Source organism: Corvus brachyrhynchos, unplaced genomic scaffold, assembly GCF_000691975.1.
Source record: "Corvus brachyrhynchos isolate BGI_N302 unplaced genomic scaffold, ASM69197v1 scaffold116, whole genome shotgun sequence".
NCBI lineage: Eukaryota > Metazoa > Chordata > Aves > Passeriformes > Corvidae > Corvus > Corvus brachyrhynchos.
The window spans coordinates 1,104,568-1,124,312 of record NW_008240221.1 but is presented as its reverse complement, the minus strand read 5'-3'; the positions used below and the strand labels follow the sequence as shown (position 1 = coordinate 1,124,312).

The 19,745-nt window shown below is 39.5% G+C and overlaps 1 protein-coding gene across 17 annotated transcripts in view; it reads left to right on the top strand.

Annotated features, from left to right (window-relative positions):
* Nucleotides 1-19,745, top strand: part of MYT1L (myelin transcription factor 1 like) — a 320,395-nt gene that overhangs the window by 94,045 nt on the left and 206,605 nt on the right. For 15 of the 17 annotated variants that reach the window (XM_017745019.1, XM_017745030.1, XM_017745028.1 and 12 more), the window contains exon 3: nt 3,112-3,242. The exons of the other annotated variants lie outside the window; for them this stretch is intronic. In XM_017745019.1, the coding sequence (XP_017600508.1) occupies nt 3,216-3,242 (27 nt within the window). In that variant the 5' untranslated portion in view covers nt 3,112-3,215. The remainder of the gene's footprint in view (nt 1-3,111; nt 3,243-19,745) is intronic. 17 annotated transcript variants of the gene reach the window in all.

Sequence of the window (19,745 nt, the reverse complement as noted above, 5' to 3'; positions counted from 1 at the left end):
GTGACAATGGTAGGCTGCAGGAACTACTGTGCTGTAGCGTATTACATAGAAGATGGTCTCTAACCTGCTTCTTCTGCCATTTATGATGCTAAAGGAAGTTTTTGGCTAAAATCCAAACTTTCTGTAGAAAATAGGAATAATTGGTAATGAAATAGTCACTCCTATATTCCAGTTGTTATAACTCATTCCAGCATTGCATTTCGAATAGTTGAAAGTAAATTCTGTTTTGAACTGGGTGAATAAAATACGGATGGCTAATATATGTCCTTTAATCAGATCTCAGCAGGATCTTCAGTTATTTCATATTGTGTGTGTAAAATCTACATTAAGGGGTCCAAACACTCTAAAGCCAATATGCACCAGAATTAACTTTGTTAAGGCAAGTTAATTTAATCTCCTCCATGCATATGCATTGTGAAGACTTCTTTAATTACATGATCACATATTGTTTTTTCTTACAAAATCTCTTCCTCATCCCATTCACAGAATATAAGATAGTCACTTAATGAGCAGCTGTTCCATATTTTGTTTCCATGACATTGTTCAGAGTCCTTAAATATTCTGTTGTAAACAAGGTGGCCTCACACCTTGTTTACAACAGAATATTTAAGCCCTGCTCTGGAGACATAGTTAGTAATTACTATTAATTTCCTGTTGGGATTTTCCTAGGATCACTATAGTGCCTAAGTGATGAGAAAACATTAAATTAGCACTGCTGTAGGCCTCTGAGATTGGAAGACAGTATGATTTCCACTTTATGGCTGGGGAACCATGACCCAGAATACTGTGTTTAAAAGGTGCCACTAATCTACAGGACCATCCTGAGCTGCTGAGGTCCAAAAGCCTTGACTCATTACTGTCACATGGAAGTTTTCCAGCTCAGGTCTTCCGGTCTCCAGCTATGTCTGAACATTCATCTCTTCTGCAAATTCAAATGCCTCATCTCAGTGAGTCACGTGGAAAATGAAGAGTATACTTTCAGTGACCACCTGTGGAAAAGCTGGTTTGAATTACTGTAATGGAAATTTTATGTCAAGAAAAGATAGAATCCTGCTTTCTAGACTGACATCCAGTTACTTTAACTATTCTTGTTCTTGTTGTAGTCCCATTTTTTAGTGCATTTTTTCAAAATTCTTTACCAGATGAGCCATCTTCAGTACACAGTTCTGATTCATCCTTGCAGCAAGGCCATCTTGTGCACTGTATAAGGCAGGTGTGTTCTGGAAATGATAGATATGAGTCATGCCATTAGTCTCCATGCCCATTCACAAGATGAGGGAAAATTTGGTTGTATAGGCAACCTGGCACTTTTGGCACCTTTGTTCTGGATCTGGTCATGTTAAAAAACTTATTTTGAAAATGTGTCTGTGTGAGAAAGAGAGACAGAAATAGAGAGACAGAGGGAAAGATAATGAGTACTCACTTAGCATTTAAAACTAGAAACTTCAGAGAATGTCTCAACCCCTGTCTGAATTCTGAGATGGTTGGAACCTTAAAATCCTCCACACCATGTTGTACCATTTTTTTATTAAACAAGTTGCATGGAATAATATTCTGCAAAAAACTACTGCTGAAGGAGTAAGATGTGAGACACCTATTTTCACCACCATCAGACTACACAGATATTTACTGATGGCACAGGAATCATGAGAAACTGAAATTTGATTTCCAGAAGACCCATAAGGCGTTTTCAGTCATTATTGATTCTCTACTCAGTTCTCAGTGACCTTTCCTACCCCTCTTCACTATCTGTTAAAACCCTTGAGTGTAATCCAGTTCTGTGTCCTAAGGACAACAGTTCTATTTATCACTGCCCCACTGGCTTCTTGTTCCATGTTCTTTTTTTTCACCATAAGCATAGTCTAGGTACTTGTTCTTTACCTCCTGTCCTGAGTACCTTCATACAGTCTGTATGTCTTCATCCCTCATTCCTCCAGGGCTGGATCCCCAGGCTTGTGTACATCTTTCTCATTCCCACTGGCTCTTCAGCCAGAATTCCATTGTCAAGCTGTGTTTTCAGTTTCTGTACCTCCAACCATCTATCATTTGTTTCTTTGCACTCCTGTTCCAAATACTGCTATGAAATGTTGGCTCTTCCCCTGTTTTTCCTGTCTGCTGCTTCATTTTCCTTTGTGCAGTCGGGAACTGATAGAACTCTCTTCACATTTGTAAATGACATTGTAAATTTGAGAGCAGAGCCTCTGCTCACTCTAGGACAACCTTGCATGAGCTTCATTTCTTTGCTCAAAATTTGGACTTAAATCTAAGTATAGGAGACAGAAGCAATGCACCCATGACTGATACTCAAGACCTGATGCTACTCCAGGCAAACCTTTCTATTCCTGTTGGATCCATATCATGTCTGCTTCTACTTAGGCATTTCTGCGTTTTTTTCTCCATTGGTGGTCATACTTTATCTGATCATTAGTCTTGAATCCAGATAGTTTCTGCTAGATGAAACCAGACTTCTGGGATGTTGCATGGGTACAACCCCAGAATTCAGCCTATTCAGAAATTAAACCTACCAGTTATTTGAGTTACGGATGCCCCTCTCGACACATCCCAGTAACAACTGGGCAGGTTAATCTCTTCACCACTCAGAAGAATGTTAATGTTATGTATTAACTTGGACAGAGCCTATGCAGAAAAATGCTGCAATATCAAGTTGTGGGAATTGTACAGTGCCAGATACTATTCAGTTTACTTATTGCACACTCATATAAGATTTGAATGTAGAGGGGATCACTGGTTTATGTAATGTCGTATCTTGCTTAACATAGGCTGCATACTCTTGAATCACTCTAGATGAAGAAGGCCTACTCATTATTTTATCTTAAGTTTAAAATATCAGACAATGGTGCATTTATGTCTGACCTTCATAAGTTGTAAAGCTTTGCATAACTTCTGAAATATTTCTATAATTTCTAACCAGGTCTGAGAGGGACTGAGCTAATATCTTCATGTGAAATGTGGTAACCCATGTGAAAGGAAACAAGGTAGCACTGGAAAAAACTCACTTTGCATTGTTTAATTATTGTATTTCATTTCCACGCTTTCAAAATGCACAGTATCTTGGAAGCCTCTCAAGACTGCCCTCTGCTTCTTCCACAGTTTCTGGCTCTTTTACTCCATTGCACTTTGCTTTCTCATCTTGATGCCTTGTTCTTTTCCTGGCAAGAAACTTGGAAGATCAATAAAAGCCAGGGGAAAAATAGATGCCAGAACAGCCTAAACTTCATAAGGTAATCTGTGGGAAATATTTTAAATGAGGGCAAGGATATTGGATTTGGGGCAAGACGATAATGATGGTTAGATTGATTAGAATAATTATGGGAGATTTGTTCTCAGTTCCCTGCCTTGCTCACATCTGTCTGCTCTTGTCTCTCTGTGACACAGTTCCTTATCAATAAAATGGGAATAGCACTGTCTCACAGATATTAAAATAGTTGCTTCACAGATACCATAGAAAGAAGGAAAAAAATAATTATACTCAACCTAGTATAGTATTATAGCTTGTATGAGTACTGTAATACTGATGGTATGTCTCATATGAGAGCTATCATTGATGGGTTGGGAGGTTTTAAACCTAAGACAACTGAAATTTTCAAAACCTTTGTTTGCACAGTTCTCCTCACTGTTTTATTATCTTCTTCTCCTCTTAAGTAATGTTTATGCTTTCATGTGTTATATTACCTTTGAGCTTCTCACAGCTCCTTACTACTGCTCATATTTCAGCATTGCTGCTGTTCCTCCAGAATTCCCTCTATCTTCTCTTTATACTTTACATTTGTGCATTACATGCAGTAGCTTCTCTCTTTGAACTGTCTGCCCCAAGTCACTGTAAAGGGTCTTCTGGGCTGCATGAAGGCGGGAGACACTGAGAGTGCATGTACTAATGACAAGATGAATGAAGTCACAGTCAAATATAGTGCAAATAGATAACTAGTCTATGGAGAAGAAAAAATATACATCTGTTTTCACAACAGGAGTCTCTGAGTTGTGTGAAGTAGTTCTTTGATCTGAATGGCAACTCAAGCGGAATTATTTGTGGAACTAGGAAGAGCTTAGCTGTAACACAGAGGAACTGAGCTCGGCACTGACCATCCTGTACTCATCGTGCTTTACGATGTCCTGTTTGTCTTCATAGTTGGGGTAGCCCAAGGCAAATGCGAGCTCTGTTGATACAACTGTGTCCTCACTGCTTTGTTGCTCAGGTGTGTGTATTTAGGGACATACTCCATCGCTGTCTATGCTGAGATGTTCTAAAATTATTGCCAAGTTAAGTTTACTACGAGAAGACCTGTCTGTCTTCTGGGAAGGAGTTGTTCTAACAACAGAATTCAACCTTTGTGGAAGTGAGTTGAGTCTCTTTTCTTGCTGCAAAACTTGCTTAAAAAGCATGGCCAGATTTCAGCTCACAGAAAGGATAATGATGTAGGTTTACGTGCTGTCAAAATTCACTGATTTTCCTATGAAGGGTTAAGACAAAAAGTGTGTAAAGCCCAGATCAATGACAGCCTCGACAGCCACGACCACTTCACTCAGCTTTAAGCACATAGGGCAGTTCCCAATTCACACTGGTCTTAAGTATTGACTAACAGGCCAGCATTTTGTATAGGTAACTCAGAACAGTTTTGTAGAGCTAAGGGCCTATCCATGCTAAGTCACACTGGACAACAAGGAAAAGCAGCATTAATCCCTTCCTTCTCCAGGCAGTTGGAAATTTTGTAGATCCCAGCTGCTATGAGCTGGCAGTCAAGAAAATGAGTCCTCAGAAAAACATCAACCAAGACTAAACTGTTTTCTCTAAGTAGACTGAAGACATGCAAAATCAATCTACTTCATGTACAGTAGAGGAAAATGGGACAAAGTGTCATGCTGGCTGTATTTCTTGCCAAAGCATGGCTTAAAGTGTAGCTGTGGACCAGGAATATGATCAGTGTAGAAAAGTAATGAATTTTCCTGGAGCTAGTAAATGCTGTCCTCCCACTACATTAGTACAAATATTCATGTTAAATGCAGAATTTCACACATGGCACAATATTAAAAAGAAATACTCCTTTACAGAATCTTTTTTATCCTGAAAAACATGTTTGAGTTCATACTTTCACATTTTTAATAGAAAACAGGCCAAATTCTGCTTATTTGGTCTGAATCCAGAAAGGGATTTTTTAAAATTAAGAATTACAAGCCTGATTCTACAACCTTAATTATGTGAGTAGTCCCTCAGTGACTACTCTATTTACCAGTGCCAAGCATATCTAAGATCAGAAAGCTCTTTACTTTCATTTCCTGAAAAGTAAAAGACAAATCTATTTCCAATTCTTGAGGAGGCTTTAGGATGCTTGGGGTCCATCATAACTGAGTTTGCACTCCATAATGATGTGCAACATTATTACCTGTTTTGTTTCTGTTTGAGTGATGCATAAATGTACTTGAGCACAAACCAAGCTAAAATTGGAAAAAGTGAAATGAAATACACATTGATACTAAGAGAGTATTATCCTCAGTTAGAAAGCTTGTGTTCTACTAAAGTATTTTTCATGCATTTCTCCTTTCCCTTAGCTGGCTACCAAGGGAAGTGGTTGAGTCAGCATCCCAGGAGGTAGTTAAAAGATGTGTAGAGGAGGGATTTAGGGACATGGTTTAGTGGTGGACTTCGCAGTACTGGGCTAATGTTGAGCTTTATGATTTTAATAGTCTTTTCTAACCTAAATGATTCTATGTACTTAGGTAAACCTTTGAAAAGCAAATATTCTTTATTTACCATGGTTTGGTGAGAAGTTCCTTGTTCAGCTGGAGTCACATGCTGATTCTTGACTTGTTAAAGGCAGGAGATGTTAACATCAGAAAATTATCCTTTTGTTACCTAAATAAGCAGCTTTGATTGTGTTGATACAGAATGTGTTAAGAGAGCATTTTGCTACACCTATGCTTGCTAGTTTGATTAAGATCATGTGCCACTAAGTTTTCCTGGTGTTATTATTACTTAGAGACCTTTTTATTTTACAGGATACCTCTGAGAAATACATATTTTTGAATATTCAGCAGTAAAACTTGCTGTAAACTTGCAGTAAAACTCTACCAGTGGTTCCTAAAGATTAGAAATGGTAGTTTTTTGGGGTTTTTTTAATGTTTAATTTGAAAGAACTTGAATCTTCAGTTTACAAAAAGAGCAGATTATATTCCAACCAGATATGCTTCCAATCACCATTTCTCCTACATTTACCTTGTGTTAATAATTACTTAGTATATGACCAAGCTGTGATGGCTGCGAGCAGCTGGAAAATATTAGAGCAGCCCCTAAATTCCTTTTAACTGCATGAATGCTGTTTCAGAAGATTCTACACTGAAGTTGTGATCCTTACTGTCTTATTTGGCATAGTCAGGAATCTGGTCTCTGGTTTATACTTTTAGCCGTTGGACATTGAAACTTCAGAACATGTATTTTGGTTGGCAGCACACATATGTAAAGTATTATTTACCAGCAAAAGTGTCTTTAGAAGTGCAGGTCTTCTCCTGCATCTGTTCTTTCCTTGGAAGAAGGGCAGCGTAAAGTAACCTGGAAAATCGAACATTCTGTTACAGCACACTCCTGGCACTGTCATCATGCTTCCTTTCTCTAAACTTCCAAAACCCTGATAACGTCTGGGATTTTGATCTACTCACATGGCCCATTGAACATGTCTCTGATGTCAAATATTAAGTGAATCTAATCTTGAGGAAGGATTTATCCAGATCCCATATTGTTAGCCTATTTAGTCTTTTCCAGAGAGGCAAGAGACTCTGAAATTTGGGTGTGGTCACTAATTTAGGAATGTTTCATATTCATTAAAAAAAAAAAAATCTATTATTCTTGAAAGAGCTGAGATTTCCAGAAATATATTGCTTTCAACTATGATAAAAGAATTCCAACCTATTTATACTTCTCTTACTAATTATTGACCACTGAAGCATGAATAGAGAGAATTTTTTAGGAAATATATCTATTAAATTGTTATTTATGTCTAGTTTTGTCATCAGTTTCCTTTAGTTTCCAGTTTGGATCCACATATCTTGGTATCTTGAAGTTAGATTTCAAAGGTGATTAACATTCTTTAGGACATATATAGTACTGACTAGGATTTTATAAAGGACCAGACTGCTAAACTGCTTGTTTGGGCAAGCTCACCTCCATTGCTGAGGCTTGTGTATAAACACTTCTGGAAATAACACTAGATACTTACTGCACTTTTGGATGTGAAAGTACCTTCTAAGAGCCCATATTGTACATCCAGCTACATTAAAAACCTGAGGATTTCTTCACACACAAAGTGTGAAATGATTATTCCATCTCTTCAGTCTATTCACTACTCTTCTGTTGTTCTCACACAGAATAACTCAGGCTGGAACAGATCTCTGAAGGTCAGCTAATCCACCCTCTTTCTCAAAGCAGAGCCAGCTTCAAAGGTAGATCAGATTGCTTGGAGTTTCGTACTGCTTTCAATGTCTCCAAGGATGGAGCTTCCAGATTCCACAGGCTCTGTCTTTATGTGTACCCTGTTCCACCCTCATTGTGATTCTTTTTATATTGTTTTTGTACAGCTAACTAGATATGTTACTGTTTACTGGTATTTTGATGCAGATGCTTCTCATCTATTCTTCTCTAACTCTTCTTTTTTTTCACAGTCATCCCTTTTTACCCTATTTCCATACCTCTCTTACACTTGCTGTCATTTTTTCCTGGTTTTCTCTTGACCATGTCTTTCTAGCTGCTTCCGTTCATAATTTAAGACTATATTAGTCTTTATTAACATTCCCAATACTTAGAAAGCCATCCTGACTCTATTTACCTCTCTGTCACTTCCTGTTGCTCCATGATCACTTTTGTTGTTTGTGCATTCACATTCTGTTGTGTTCAAAGTAGGTGATTTCCAGTGCTATTGTAAACTCCTTCACATTGGCTTCTGAGCTTCTGGTTAGCTGAAACCACTCTCACAAAACTACCTAATGATTCTCTCTTAGCCAATTCTTCCTCCTCCTCTCACACTGTCAGTTTTGATCTCTTTAAATCTCATCATAGTTTGTATCTTTGGCTCCGTTCTTGTCTTGTTTTCCCCCTAATCCTTTCATTCATCCTTTGAAGCTTCCTGATCTAACTTTGCCAAAATCCTAAGGATTTTTAGTTCTGACCCATCTCTCCTCTCCTTTTACACATCACCTCTACAGTCTTATCCACAAATAGATGCAGTTGACATGTCTGTGCTGCTGACCCAGATTTACATCTGTACTCCAGATATTATAATAACAGCTCAAGACAGGCATTATAAAAAAAAGGCTTCCCTCTTAGTCCCTCATTACCGCTTGTTTTCTTAGTCCCCATCTTTTCTGTCAGGCCACTAATACAGATGTTACTTTTCATTCAGGCCTCTTCAGATTCTCCAATCAAGGTTGTGTGTAAATGTCTCAGGTTCCTTTCTTCATAACACATCTAAGCTGTGGTTTTAATCTCATCCCAGGAGATCAGTTGAAATTCTGTTAGGGAATATCTACACCATATATTACAAAATACATTCTAAGGACTTGGCACAATATCCATGTAGTTTTTAGGTAGAAATCTTTGGCAATATAATGATAAAAATAATTTTTATAGGTAAATAATATATACGAGTGAGTAAATTGTGCATTGTTGAAGTATGTTTGAATACAGGGCAGTTTATATAAGATATTGAAGTAACAGGTGGGAAAGTTGCAGTAGGCAAACTCATCTCAGGAAGTCCATAAGTCTTAAATTGCACTGTCGAGTTTTATTTTCTGGCTTCATCCTTGTCTTTCTGCTGCACTTAGCATGGAAAAATGTGTGTTACTGCTATATTGTTTATCCATCATTTCTATTATCTCTGAATTTAGCTTGGTGTTACTGTATATAGTTGCACAACAGGCTGAAAGTAAGGATGGATCCCTTACTTTGGGTTTTTGTATTTTGACAGCTACTAATCAATGCTTTAAATTTGGATTCATGTTGCCATGTTAAATTTACACCAAAAAGTTGCTCTCCCCATCAGGCAAACAGGATCCTGAAAGTTTTTGTGCTGTTCACCTGGTGTGCTTGCTCTTAATCACAAGATTAAATATGCTTCTGAGTCTGAAAAATAAGCTTACCAAAATCAACATTTATGCCAGTAATGTAGTAGAAAATGCCAAGTGTTTCCAAGCACCTCAACGTAGGTGCTGAAACATACAAATCTAATTGTGTTGTGGTCTAAATATATGTACATTGATCCCTGGGACAGACAGCTGGCTTTCAGAAAGACCAGAGGGAGGAAGGGTAAAGAGCAGGGCCATGAATTCAGTCTCCAAACTTTTATTTTGAAAAGCTTTTAATTTCAAAAAGCATCTGACAACTGAGATGCAAACACAGTGAGATTAAAGAGTTAAATTCCCCTAACATAATTTTGAAGTCTTTCAATTTCATTTTTTTCTTAAAAATGCCCAAATCATTTGGGAATGATAAGGACAGTATGAATTTAATGATAAAACTTTTACAAAGCAAACCAAGAATGTTAAATAAATGGACATTTATTTTGCTTTAAGTTTTAAAAGCCCACAAGTTACTTTCTTCTTTTTCTATTTTATGGGACTGTCTCTTTTAGCTGTACTGTATATTGTCGCTGCTGTCTGCAGGGATGGCGAGAAGAATGACAGAATTCAAGTCCAGGATAAAATGGGATTATTTAATTAATTACAAACTTGTTTATATAACTTGATTTGCAAGAATGGCTAAGGCTATTGGTCACTTGACCATCCACCTCTCAGAGTGATTGGCTGAATGCTACGACACCCATTTCAAAATATTTTCTTCAGTGTACCATAACAAGACTGTGCATAACAAGTTTGCACCTGTGAGATAAAGTCTTGGTTTACATATACCTTTACACTGTTTTCACCTAGCTTGCGTGAGAAAAGAAAACTTCACAAGATGCTGGAAACCTGGAAAAATTTCTCTGCTAGCTTTTTTAGCATCTATAGTATATGACCTTTAGTAGCCTTTTTTCTTTAAAAATATTCTGTGTCCTCCTCTGATTTAAGTGTTGTTCCCTCATCTGTCATTGAGGTTTTTGTCTGTTTTAGAGTAAAAGTGATCAGATGTGGTCATGTGTTACAGCGCAGATACTGCAACACGCATATCAAACAACGAGACCCGTGGAAAAGAAATATATATGGACAGATTCTTGATAGATGTTTCAGAGAGATGTTTATTTCCCCAGCCACATGGCTGGGGCTCTGCCCAGGAACGCCACAGTCATGGGACCCCAGGGTCCTTGGCCACACTGGGGAACACAAACCACCCAATGGGAAATGAGACTGACCAGGGGCAGGGAAACTCCCTCAGGGCCCCTCTCCCAGGACCACATGGCAGGGGGAGGGCCCCAACATTTCACCCATTTATTTTTAACAGAAAGAGATTTAAAACTTGACATTGAAAACAACTGGATAATCATAACAAAAACAGCTTCAAAACAAAACAAGCCACCCTCCTGAGTCTTTAAATGTCCAAACAGGTTCTCTGGAGCATCTTAAGGCTGACAGAAGGGAGACAGGACTCTCTGGGCATGTTTTGTGGGGAAACTGAGGCAGGAGAGGGTTTCTGCTATTTGTACTTGTTGGAACTCTAAACAACAATAGTTGATTTCTTCCCTCCCCCTCTTCATCCCCCACTCGGCATTGGAAAGGGATTTTTGGGGAAACAATTGGCAAAGGCATGGTTTTGTGAGGGAAACCATGGGTGAGAAAATGAATTGGGAATACACTGAGGGTAAGAGGATATAGGATAAAAGGGAAAGGTGGGATTAGGAAAGGGAGACTGTAGGGGGGGCTCATAATGGAGACATTGTCTAACATGACTACGATTTTTAGCATATATACTGCCTTTTACAGAAACACCATCAGGCCCAGTAACCTCTGCTGCTTGTAACCCTTTTCGTCCTTTCACAATTTTGAACTCCACCACCTCCCCATCTCCCAAGCCTGGGATGCATTTTTCAGGGTTATTCTTTTTAATAGCAGTTCTGTGAACGATTATGTCTTCCTGGTTGTCACATCTTGTTATAAAACCATAATTTTGTTTAACATTATACCATTTTACTATTCCTAAAACCTTAGCTAGGGTGATTTTTTCCTTTTTCGAGTGGCTGCTGTCTTCTGTCTCGCTGCGTTTTTGCTTTCTCTTTTTCTTTCGGTCATTCGTGTGTTGGAATTGCCAGGGTTGTCAGTGCTGCCGGGGCTGTCGGGGCTGCTCGTGCCTGCGCGCTCTTCCCAGGGTTGCATTCGGGCCGGCTGGGCTGAGCAGGTCCGGGCTGCGCTGCTCAGCTCCCTGCGTGCCCTCTCCTCTGGTCTCAGCTGCACTGCCGCTGCCTGGGGCCGCACCCACGTCTCGGTCAGGCCCCCGAGTGACGACCCCCCCGCACCCTGCTCCAGCGCGCGTTTCAGCTGGGTGTGGTTGGGTGTTCACAGGGCTCACTCCACCACGTGCTGCGCGGGGCCGTGCGGGCACTGCTGGGTCGCACCGCTCCTGCCGCGCCTCGCTCCGCCGCCAACACTGCAGCTCGCGCTGCTCTGCCTGCGCTGGAACTGCCTCGCTGCTGCTCGGAGGGCGCTCGGTCCATGTGGCCTGGGTCACACGGACTCTGAGGCAGGCTTCCCTTCACCAAGACACAGCTGACATTGCTCAACCGTCTCAGTAATTAAATAATATTCACTAAAATATTCTTCCATCAGCATGGATTTTGACTCAGAAATTAACTGTGTCCAAACAGTCTTCCAAAAGTCTTTGGTAAGAATTAAATCCCAAGAAACATAGAAAAAGTTCTTAAACAACCATGAAAGGAAGTGTTTCAGTTCCTTTTGAGCTTGAATTAAGCTAAAATTTACAAGTCGTTGTTCAATAATCTTTTCAAGTTTAAGATAAATGTCCATATGTGGCTCTGAGAGCCAAGAGTCTTTCCACGGTTCCTCCATAGTATAGAGATGGAATACCAAAACAAAAACAAGAAGAGAAATCCAGAGTTTACTCACAAATCAGTCGCTGTTCTTAGGGATCGGGGATCGTTCTGCTCGCATTTCCCCACCATTTGTTACAGCGCAGATACTGCAACACGTGTATCAAACAATGAGGCCCGTGGAAAAGAAATATATATGGACTGATTCTTGATAGGTGTTTCAGAGAGATATTTATTTCCCCAGCCACATGGCTGAGGATCTGCCGAGGAACTGTGGCAATCACGGGACCCGAGGGTCCTTGCCCACGCAGGGGAACACAAAACAACCAATGGGGAATGAGGCTGACCAGGGGCAGGGAAACCCCGTGTCTCCTCCCCAGGGCCCCTCTCCCAGGGCTACATGGCAGGGGGAGGGCCCCAAGAGTCATGCTGATCTGCAGATTATCTGGTGTGGTACTGCAAAGCAGCGGAGCCAAAATTCTGTTGCACTTGTAATAGGGACAGAAGTTAAGCTTTTCGTTAGTAAGGACTATTTTCAAGGCTTTAAATAGTCTTGAGAAAATATTTCAAATCTGTAGTAGAATCTATTTTTTATATATATACATATATATATCAGATATAATAATACTAGTAATGTAAGCAAATGCCCTGGTTGTATGAATATGCTTTCAAAATCACTTCCTGATGCATTTATTCTAAGCATAAAGTATTGAAACTTCAGAGCTTGGAAGAGTGGGGTGCTGAAAGCCTTCCTTCAGTGTAGCATGGCTGGGGCAGAGAATTGCAATTAAGAATAAATACAATCCATAGAGTTGAATTGTTCTTCTGTCCTTTCTCATAAGTATAATACCTGTCTTTTTGAAGAGGGAGTCATCTCTTTTCGTGTGCTCATAGCTCATACTGATGGCAGACAAGGTCCACTGGTGCTACTGCAATATAAATCGCTGTTCTGTAATAAATGTAAATGCCCTTAAGCTTATGGTATTTACTGCTTGTGGAGGAGGTAGATGGTATTCCTAGGGCTTTTTTTTCCCCTCTTTGTTGAAGTCTAAGGAGTCACCCTGAAAAATAGGCAGGAGCAAGAGTTGTGATTTGACTGCTAGTCCACAGGGTGCTGGTCCAAATCATTGCGTTCGTTTCACATGGGCCACTGAACAGCTCTCAGACCTCACCAGCTTCTGTTATTTTAACTGGGTTGGATTTGAACTAGTAACATAAAGGTGGACAGCCCAGTGGACCATTATCAATCCCTAGTCACATAGACCTCTTTTACCTGTCGTCTTAAATTTGTGCTTCATCGATGACTGTGACTCTAGCACAAAGCATTCAGAACTTTTGATATGGACTACACAGATGTTGTAAAGCATCTGGGGACACAAAGGGAGTTTCTCTTAATAATTCAGACTGACTTTAATGCATCGCATAAACTAGATTTTTTTATAAATTTAGTGCTTACAAGTCCCATTAGTTTCCCCCTTATCCCCCTACCTCTCTTTCTTTACTTTATAATAATATTTTTGTGCTGATGTGAAAGTTTATGAGATCCTCAGTAGAATTTTTGCTTTTAATCTGTTTCACTATTTTTTTCCTAACAAAGAATAATGATGTGAAAAACAACGGGAAGAAAAATGAAATTATATCCACTGTGCTTTATTTATTCACATTATTGCTGCTTGTATGTGCATGTCCACATCCTTGTTACCTCTTCTTGGGATAAAGTTTTGGGCTGTATTTCAAACTCCATAAAGCAGCACTGAAAGAAAGGACCAACCTTACTTTAGTGTTTCTTTTAAGTAACAGTGGAGGACCATGTACATCTTCTGAAATCTGCATGTTATTTAATATAAAGTATGGAACATCAGTTGGTTATTTGTATCTTTCAAAGCCCCATAAATAATTACTATTCAAAAGCTCTGCAATGAAAAAAAAAAAGCAAACCAACCAAACAATAAAACGTTGCCCATTAAAAAAAAAATCAAAATTATAGCTGTTATTACTAAACTATAAGGAGGTTTCTAGCTTACAGATCAATATCTATTCCTGTTTCTTAGGGGGGAGGGTGTATTCTTTCCACATTTATGAGCACATTAAAGTGTTTAATTCAATTAAAGGATAGTTTGTGGCTCTAAAGCATGGAAAGCCATGTAAAACCCTGGAAGCTGTGAAAATTGGCTCCACACCCAGTTAGCTCCTGCAGCAAAGAATTAGCTGAAATGGGAAGGCAATTAGGAGCACAACTTTTATGCAGCACTAAGCTGTAGGCATTGGGTTAGCTGACCAGGAGTTGTACAGGCTACACAAATGAATTCTTTCTCTACTGGCACACACACACACACACACAAGGAAACCTTGTAAATCTGTCTGCTGTTCCCACCTTACTACTTAGAAATCATATGTAATGGTGCAGAAACCAGCATCTTTTCAAAAGGGAGCTGTTTCTATAGGTCTCCATAAGGATAAGAAAATGTCCCTGGAGTTCAGGTGGTAATGAGTCATTAGACTGTGGTGATCATTATTAGCAAATATCCACCCTCAGAGTAGTATTTGTATATTGGAATTTAGGCTCAGGTCTGTCACTGTCAGGATTGGATTTTCTTTTCATGTCACGATTCTGGATTTTTTAATCTGCATAATGAGGGTGTCATTTCTAAGTAGTACTTAAGTGAATCCATTTTGCATGGTGAGAGCATGTATCAGCCTGCATGGGGAGGCTTGCTGTGCTTGCTGTCAAGACTGAGTGGATGTCAGCCGGGTCTGCCCCACCACTCTTGGGGCTTTGTTATCACAATCTCTTGCCTGAGCTAATTAACCTCTCTGACCAAACCTTCTTTGTGTTTGGCCAGGTTAGAGCATGGGAAGAAGAGCTAGAGTCCTAGGCATGCATAAACAAGCTCAGAAGGAGGGCTGGGTGGCCAAACAAATAATTTTCATTAAAAGAGATTGGCATCTTATTCCATAGATCCAAAACTGCATGAACTCCCATGGCTTCTGTTTTTTTGACATGGATGTCTGTTTTCCATCTCATTGTGCAGGGTCACACTGAGCGCCTCACTCCACAGATTAGTGCCCTCTTTACTCTGCATGTTAGGAGATGTTCAGCTAGGGAGGCTCTGTGACTACTGCAGAGAGAGCAGGATGTGTCCCTGGATGTTTATAATACCCTTTTGAATTCCTCAGACAAAATGTGGGATATGCCTACAAAGTGTTATTATTTCAGGGTTATTCGGAGGAAATATTGAGTGCAGGAGAATTAATTTAAGCTGAAGTCCTGTGGTTGGATTCTGTCTCAGCACAATCAGGATGCAGGATCCCCACCATAACGAAAATCTGTATTTGAACAAGGAGTTTAAAATCAGCTTTTTAAGACATCTGAAAATGTGTTTTTTCACTCCCCTGATCTGAATTTGGCAGCAGCGTAATTCCTGGGGGCTGCAATTTCAGTGATAGTTCCAACAGAAGACTTGGCCTAATGACCTGTATCAAAGTGGGAAGAGCCGTGCTACAGCCGAAAACACAGAAAGCTGCCAGGAGACACTGAGAACTGGGGATGGTTTCTAGAGCCACTCAGATGTGGGATTTGCCATCAGCTCTGAGTTGTATTCTGAGCTGGAAGTTTGTGTTATTTGTATACAAGAAGCAAGGAAAAAAGCACAAGAAAAGTTCTAGAGCTTGTGGAGAGTTGTGAAAAGTCTGGTGCTGCTTCACATCTCTGGCTGCAGGTTTGATTTCCTTGATCTATCTTTTGATTTTCATATTCCATGTTAAAGCATGTTTGAAATAATTTAAAGAGAAATAATTGTCAGAAACGTAACCTTTGGTTATTGAAAAATGAAGCGACTTTCATTTCTAAAGTAGTTAGAACCATATTTTCACTGTTCAACTATCTGTTTTTTGCTCTCTAGGCTGTACGGCATTTTGGACTTTCCTCTTAAAGTGCTTTCCTGGATGACCGGTGACATATATTTCTCTTAACTGTAATAAGCCTTGTTATTTATACTAGTCTTGAATGAGATCAGAAGTCAGAGAGGTCACTTTGGGAATTCCCTGAGTGTGGCACTCAGTATGAGTTATACGTCTCTGTTGTGCTAACCTGAGGTACATTTACTTTTCACTTAATGTGTTACACATAGTTCATAAAGTCTGATATGTCACCAGTTCTCTAATGGCATTTCTTATTCTCAGGCAAGGCATAGATGGCTATGGCCTTGTGATCAGAGCAGTAAAGAGATGTTTATACCCTTGTAATTTTTGTTAAAATATATAATTTCTATTGTTAGACATGTCTTGATATTTTTATAGAATGTTTGTCATTCCTATGTTATAGTGTATTCAGAAAGTTCAGAAACTTTTTTAGCTTTTTGGTTTCCTAAATACCATTGTTTTAGTATAATACATTGTTTAGTACAATACAAATCTGCCATACAGTAGTTACAGTTTTATTCCAAAGCACCGAGGGGAATTGTCACATGACATTTAATCAGTTCAAACTGAAGTTTTTCAGTCATTTTCTTCATACTTTGGTAGCTTGTGGTTGTAGTGGTTGTAGACAAACAAAAATTTGAAAGTTTTAAATTTATTTAAATGTTGCTTTCTCCATGTGAAGACCACCTAAAAAAGTAAGGATAGCTGGTTGTACATGAAGAAATGGTTCCAAACTATACAGAAGAGCATGTTGTTTCCATTTTTTCATCAGTGGTTTGAGAACAGCTTGCAATCTGCAGGGCTGTAAGACATGATCTGAAGTAGGTGTTTGGATCACACTGGGCTCTTCATGCAAAGGACTACTGCTAGGTTTTGACCCACTTCTCTCGCAGGGATTTCTACAGGACAAAATCAGAGCCTTTTGTCCATGTGATGTGACATTCAAGATGTGTCCCTGCTGCATGGCTTGTGCACACAGATCACTGCTGTGTATTCCAAAAAATAAGTTAGGAATCTATTGTGATCTAAAGGAAGCGATTCAACCACTAGGCCAAACAGCAAGCCATTTAGTATTGATCAGCTTATTCTTTTGTATTGTGTTTCACATTTATTTCTTAAAGATTCTTAACTTCAGCCACTTCTTTGGTTAAAAGTAGTAGAAGTTGGTTAGTTGTCCGTTTGCTTCTGCATGCTCATGTCTTCTCTTGTCCTAAATCCCTCCCTCAGATCCACAGTGTGGATTTCAGATAAGCAGCTTTAACGGCGTGTTGGCTGTAATGTGTCAGAGGGTATTTCCAGGATTCCTTTTCACCACACTGTTTGCCACTGGACCTAGACCACTTAGTACAAAGGCTAATGGGTCTTCATAACTGGACATGTAATCATACGGAAGCAGGTTGATAATGGTTCCAGAATCCAAGCGTGTTAGTTGCCTTTTACTGCCTTCTGCCCAGATTTCTCCTCTCTTCTGTTATACACAGATTGATGGAAGAAGACCAATGAAGAGAAGGGGAAATCACCAGCTGGGCTTGTTTGCAGTTTCATTGTTCAAGTTACTTGCAATTTAAATAAAACTTAAGCTTGTGAAGTAAGGCTGTCTGCTGAGACTACTATGAAGGAAACCAAAGTACCTTTCTTTATGCTAGTGACTTAATATACTACCTTCAGGAACTTAGGATATTAGAGTTATTGAATGCAAATTCCCTTATTCTGTGCATAAGCAGTGTGCTTAGATTCGAATCCTCTGATGAAAAAATTGTAAAGTATTTTACTTTATGCAGTGATCAAAGTACTGTTGATGTACAGGAGGAATACAAATAGAAAAGAAGATTTAATGACTCCTGTTGGAAGATAAAGATGGTATAGAATAAGTAAAGCACTACATTTAACATTTGCTAGATATAGGGGTGGGCTTTTCTGGCTCCCCATGTCATTTATAAAGCTTCATTTTGACTTTGCAAGACTTGCAGGAGTTATTATGAATAGCCAGATTAATGTGTAAACCACTCTAGCAACCACTCTTGGACATTGTCCTCTTACCAATTAATGTTTGGGAATAAAGCATTTACAGGAGTTAAAAAAGCCTGTATTTTTTCAGTAAATCAAAATAGCTCCTTCACACTTTTATCCTGCAATATTTTTGAATTATTTAAAAATAACATAGGGTGTGACTGTGGTAGTTACTATCACTTGACATGACATTTTTCATTCTCACATTAAACTATAGTCCCTTTTGCCTGTTAAAATGCTTTAGTCTCACTGCAGCAACCTACAGAGATTAACTGGAAGAGTGTAAGCCATGTGTAGGATTTACATGTGAAATGGAAGGCAGGAAGTGTTGCCGTGGGATGCTCACCTCTGCCCTGGTGCTGCTTGTGCCCAACAGCCTACCCATGAGGCCATTGTACTGTGGGGATGCTGGGACCCAGGTGGTGCCCCCAAAACCCGTGCCCTCCCTAAACTGGCTGTGGGGATGGCTGAGAAGAGGCAGAGCCTGCTGGCAGTGGAAGCAGCTGCAAAGCAGCCAAAGCAGTGACCTTCATGTAGCTGTTGCTGAGCGTTCACTGCCTGGAGCTGAACAACTCTTGTGCCCATTCCTTCTTTCCCTCCTCCACAGACTCTGTACCAGCTTTGCTCCATGCCTGTGCTTCCTTTTTTCTCCCTTGCCTAGTCCTGCTTTCATTTCTTTCAATGTTCTATCTTGCTAGCCTTTTTCCCATTTAGTTCATCTGTCTGTATCCAGCCACCCCTAAATGGACCCAGATGGTAATGGCACTTAGTCTGCGTGTGTGCTCACCCCGCCGGCTGCCTTTTGTCTGCTCGCCCTCTCCAGACTCTCAGCTTTCCTGGCAAGTGCCATCTGATGCTCTCCACTTGTGCAGTGCAGCCATAATAATGCCGCTGTCTTGACTGCTCCGCTGGTCTCTGCTAATTAATAAGACAATTAAGGGTGTATTATTTTCAAAATTTCTATTAATTTAATCCAAAACTATTTCAGCATTATGGAATATACCCTTTTCCTTGAAGTGAGTGTGAAGATGCAGAAATGTTTTTTAATTTATTGCTGTTGTTCACTACTTTTAATAATGTAGCACTCACAGTCTTCATTTCAATCTCCCCTCTGAATGAATGCACCTATTACTCCCACAGTCTAATAGGAATATTCGCAGGCTTCTCATAATATACTGCCCTTTCTGGGGCTATAAATTTTTTCACTGTATTTTCTTTAGATAAGAATGGCAAAATTAAGTACGGTGTTCAAATATGCAGTGTGTATCAATTAGCATTGCATATTTGCAGTCTATTTTTAATGTTGTTCAATATCCTGTTTAAATTTTTCTTTGCTTTACTGTGCAGAGGGCAGATGTTTCTCTAAGAATATATCATTCACATGATTTCAATTTAAGCTGGGGCAGGATGAATACTTGAGCCAATAACTCCTAATATATGAAAAGAATTGGTAAAATACACCCTGGGTATGAAGAAGGAGCACAAGAAACAGGAGAATTCTAAAAAAAGCTAAATAATTCTGAGCAGATTCTTGCCTGCAAGTGGGAATATACAAGCAGAATGGCTTTAGAAAGTGAGGAAATACTGTAAAATACTCATGTACAAAATATGTAGAGATGTAAAGATGTAAAGCATCTTTATTTCTGAAGAAAGGGAATATTGGGACACTTGCTGAAAAAAAAGAATCAAGAGAAACCAGAAAAGACAGGTGTGTTTGGCCTACTAAACTTTCCTCCTTACTAGAGTGTTTAATGTTCTTGTGTTCACGACTTCTGCAATTCCCATTGTCAGGAAGGCTGGTCATCCTTATGGCTTTAATGGCCACTGTACCAGGGG